Below are 4,522 nucleotides of genomic sequence, written 5' to 3' on the forward strand. Positions count from 1 at the left end.
TATTATTTGCAGAAACTACTTTCTAGAGGCTTTAGAAGCCATTAATCCGCCTCTGAATGCTGAACAAAAGCGCAAGGCGGATGAGATTTTGGGGCATGTGAAGCACAATATGAGACTTCAATTGCTCTGCTTTGGAGTTAAGGATCTTTAAAAAACATTCCTTCATATTTATACGTAAGTTTAAATATGCTTACACATACATTAATCAGTAGTTTTGCTTATTTATGAGTCTCTACGTTTTTAAAACAACCGGGTGGGTATACGAGTATATGCATATACTATATTTTAACAAAATGAAAACTAAACGAATCGAATTTTGTGGCACGCTCACAAAATGCAATTATTTGTTTGGCCCTTCAAAATATTTAAAATAATGTGTGTACCGAATTTTTAATTTGTGTAGAATTTATTTCCGCTTTCCTTCTATAACTGGACATTAAAAAATATTGAAATTGATTAGAATACATTTTAACTTTGCATTTTGCAGCCTCCTTTATTGAAGTCTGTGCACGTTAAGGTATTGTTTCCTGTGTGTTGTGAGTGCTGGCAGAGAAGTGTTTCGGGGTTTGCATTTCCCGAATATGTCGTATGTTGTTATGTCCAGTTTCTTGGCTTAGCAGTTACGAAGCAGGGACCTGTTGTGGGCCGGTTGTGATTCCTTTCTTTCCTTTTTGAGTTTGGAATTGGGTTTTTTTTCTCGATCTTTAGTTCTTTTGGCTCAGTAATTCTCTCATTTTTCCCATCACACATTTAAAATCAAACAAAACATTTGAATGTTTTTGTAAAATTTTTTATTTAACCTAAGAAAAAAATTATGTCCACGTGCTCAAAAAAATTCATGCTCAAAAAAATGTCTTAAATGTATGAAAAAAATAGGCTTAATAATATGAAAAAAAAAATTGTTTTTGGTTTACAACGCGCTGACACAAACAGCATATTTTCAAAGCTTGTAATTTTGTTTAAAACATTTTACAATCTGACTTTCGAATTCCTTACAAGCTACGAGATAAATGAATAAGCTGCTGCTTTTGCAATTTGTATAAATTAAATATACAATCCTGGTTGTTAGTTATAGAGTAGGAAAATGTGAAATATGTCTTTATGCCTAAGTCACAAAAATTGGCTGGAAAATCGTGATTTTCGCGTTTTATAAAAGGTTTGACAAGTCATCTTCTTGAAGTATGTCTCTAAAAGTAAATTTGGGAATAGACAAGGAAATTGATACTTTTTTGAAATCAGATTTTTTGTGGTTTCGAAAAAAAAAAAACAGAAAAAATAGAAACAATTAAATCGGGAAATGCTAAAGCAAATAAAGGAGTCAATACAAAATTATCTTTGTAGTATTAAAAAAAAAAAAATTAAATTAAATATACACATATAAATAAATATATAAAAGATCATTACGCAAAAAAAAAGAATACAACGACATCGAGCGAACCAAAACACAATGCTTACAAATCCGAATCGGACATAATATCCTCCAAGGATGGATGCTGATCGTCAGTAGCAATGCTGTTGCCGGCAGCAGCATTGCTCGATGTGCCACTGACGAACTCATCTATGGATTCGATGGGCGAGAAGGGACCAGAGACAAAGTTTTCAACCACTTGTGGCACCGCCGGCGGTGGCGGTATAATGTACGCAATCGTTGTGTTCCCTTCATTGTTTTGCAGCGACACACGTTCCAGATTCAACTCAGCTGGGTCGACGGGCACATCTCCATTGGTGAAGACGTTGAAACCTGTGGGTGCAGAAATTATAATTAACAATTACCCCTTTATTTGAATAATTAAACAGAATAGAGTGGGGGCGTTATAAATCGCTTACAAATACCAAGTTTGGTTTTCATAGCGTAATAAGCATTCATGCTTTTGGTACCGAGAGTGATTCGCTCACCGATCGATCCTACGGGACATATATTCAGTGATTTCAATAAATCGTTCCTATGGCAGCTATATACATATATTAATAAGGCCATATATGATTTGCACTGAATGCATGCCAACACGACTAGTTTGTTGCTTTATACTGTTTTCGGACTTTCTAGTATACAAGCTGGCACGTACAAGGCTTAAAGATATAGTAAAGACGATAACGAACGCGTCTGACCTTGATATTCGCCATTTTCATTTTGCATGAGCACCAGCGGATGCTGCGACTGGTGCAAGTTACTTAGTGCAACAAAAGTGAGGCCTGATAGTGGCAGCGGCTGTTGTTGTTGTTGTGGCTGCGACTCAATTTGCTGCTCAGATGCCTGGTGGCAAGGCTCGCTCTTTTCGGAGGATTTGGCGGGCAGTTCATCGTCCAGATCGCAATTGTGGCCGTCGATTGGGTTGGGATTCTGGCAGCCATTGCACTTGCAGTCCTTACAACCCAAGCCGTTGCTGTAGCAAGGACAACGAGAGCCCCGACACGTTGTGCTGCCTGGTTGGGTTGACTGTCCACAGCGACATGGATGCGGCGCGCGGGTACTTTTGGGCGCTTGCTGTACCTTTTGAAAGGCGCTCGGCCCTGTGCTTTTGATGGCAGTTGAATCCGCTGGCGGCTGCACCTGTATTGAGGAAATTATTGTCGGATTCTTCTTACGCAACTTCATGCGCGTGGCAACGCCTGACGTAGTTTTCTCTTCGTCGCTGCTCTGTTCATTATCATCATCATGCTTGCGCTTTAAGCTGGAACTGCTGAGGGAGGTGCCCAGAGTGGTGATGGCCGGTGCTGCAGCAATTGGCGCTGTCTCTGCTGCGTTCGTTACTTGAACCACCTGGCCAATAGAAGGCATTTGCTGAGTGAGATGTCCGGGGGCTGTTTGCATAACGACTGTATGTGGGGCACTCGGCAATACATATGTAAAGTTGGGCGTACTCGTAGCTAGCCCTGTGTGATGAAATTCTGGAATTGTGATCGCTGCTGTGAGATCTACTTGCTCGTTCCAGCTGGAATCCAGATAGCCGGCCGTTAGCTGTGTAAGAGACTGTTGAGGTATTGTGCTCAGGACCTGTGGCTGAGCAATCACATTATGCCTCAGCATGCGGGAACCTTTGGGCAGTATCGGCAGCGGTAGCTGCGCCTGCTCTGCCGTTGTGGCTGCCTCCAGTTCGATGTCAGTGTAGGACAGTGGTTCTGGTAAATGCTGCTCGAAGGGCAACTCGGGCGTGGTCGCTGCTGTTGTGGGTGGCGTCTCAGCAGGCAGTGAGGAGGGAAAGTTTTTCAGTAACGGAAGATCTGGCTCAGTCAAAAATGTATCCCCCATATCATCATAGTTGGCACCTTCTTTAATGAATTCCTGTGTCGTCTTCGGGGGCAGCTTTATGAGCGGAGTTTTGATGAAACTTTCATAACTTAAATTTGGCTTCATGCCAGCGAGCTGAGCGAACATAGAGGACTGCAGTAAATGGGCGCAAAGCGTCTTGTAGCAGAGCAGCTGCAGAGCCATCGAACGATTCTCCTCGTAGGTCTTGAAGTCCGAGCAATCATTGCACACGGTGCAACTGGGTGTGAGGCGTTTGGTGCCGCGCAGGCATAGACGGCACACATGATGGCCACAACGTCTGCGTTTCGGGGAGTAGGGATCCATTAGAAGCTGACAGCAAACCACACAGGAAAGCAGCTGCCGCAATTGGGGTATATACTCGTTTAGGTCGTCTATCCGGCGTTTAGATAGATTTGATGCCGATCGCAAGGACAGGCGCACAATCTTCAGATAAACTGACTGCGCCGACATTGTGTTGCCTTTTCTACTATTTCTATTATGCTAAATATTTCACGAGTATATATATACGTATGTATACAGTATACTTGAAGAGCGGAGGCGCTTCGTTTAAAGCGGCCGGGGCTCCGTTGACTTTAGACGTTGCTGTTTTGCATTTGTTTTCGCCAAACTTTTAACTCAGTTGGTGCAGCGTAATACTTTAGCAATATCTTAATGATATTTAATGACTACAGCATTACTTTACGCGTTTTGGTTAAATTTTTTGTTTGAGTTGTGCCGTTTTTATTGATTGTGTTGTTGGTCGTTGTTGTTGTTGTGAGTTGCGCTTGTTTTCACTCACTACTTTTTCACGTGCAAAAAAAAATAAACACAAAAAAAAACAAAAAAAAAGGTTAGTCTTATGTTCTTGGTTTGGCCTTACATTGTGGTATTAAATAATTGAGAATATATATTAAAAATGATCATTATTGAAAAAAAAAAAAAATTACCCAAGCCACAACACGCTGCAGTGCTGGGAAACTGGCGATAACTGCAGTTTCATCAATCATCGAAACAATACAAAAATATCTGAAAGTATCGCCCATCGATACAGAACTAGTGTTGGAAAGCTGTTGCACACGTTGATAGAGCTGTTTAAATATCGATGGGTTTGTGTAATTACATACAAACTTCTTTGCCGATATTTTACTTGATTGCGTTGGTGAACTAATATATCAATTTTCCAAAAAGAACAACAGGTTTTTTCAAACACATCTAAGCTATTTGGCAGATACAAATTATAACATCAAACAGTTCTTAAATAAAAAATTTTTT

The 4,522-nt window shown here is 40.7% G+C and overlaps 2 protein-coding genes across 4 annotated transcripts in view; one reads left to right on the top strand and one right to left on the bottom strand.

The window, feature by feature from the left end:
- Positions 1–4,522, top strand: part of LOC115631988 (exocyst complex component 2) — a 52,514-nt gene that overhangs the window by 2,738 nt on the left and 45,254 nt on the right. Inside the window, exon 4 of one of the 2 annotated variants that reach the window (XM_030528915.1) lies at positions 13–174. In XM_030528915.1, the coding sequence (XP_030384775.1) occupies positions 13–151 (139 nt within the window). In that variant the 3' untranslated portion in view covers positions 152–174. Of the gene's footprint in view, positions 1–12; positions 457–4,522 lie in introns of those variants that run through there. The other variant, XM_030528914.1, reaches the window with a different exon arrangement.
- Positions 835–4,149, bottom strand: LOC115631990 (E3 ubiquitin-protein ligase msl-2). 2 transcript variants are annotated; one of them, XM_030528919.1, is made up of 3 exons: positions 2,110–4,149; positions 1,456–1,741; positions 837–1,187 (listed from the first exon to the last, which is right to left on the bottom strand). In XM_030528919.1, exons 1-3 carry the CDS (start codon positions 3,719–3,721, stop codon positions 1,148–1,150), a joined length of 1,938 nt encoding a protein of 645 aa, XP_030384779.1. In that variant the 5' UTR covers positions 3,722–4,149; the 3' UTR covers positions 837–1,147. The 2 variants fall into 2 exon arrangements, with proteins under 2 accessions (XP_030384780.1, XP_030384779.1); XM_030528920.1 differs by having other exon boundaries at positions 835–1,741.

The sequence above is a fragment of the Scaptodrosophila lebanonensis genome, unplaced genomic scaffold, assembly GCF_003285725.1.
Source record: "Scaptodrosophila lebanonensis strain 11010-0011.00,11010-0021.00 unplaced genomic scaffold, SlebRS2 tig00001412-arrow-pilon, whole genome shotgun sequence".
NCBI lineage: Eukaryota > Metazoa > Arthropoda > Insecta > Diptera > Drosophilidae > Scaptodrosophila > Scaptodrosophila lebanonensis.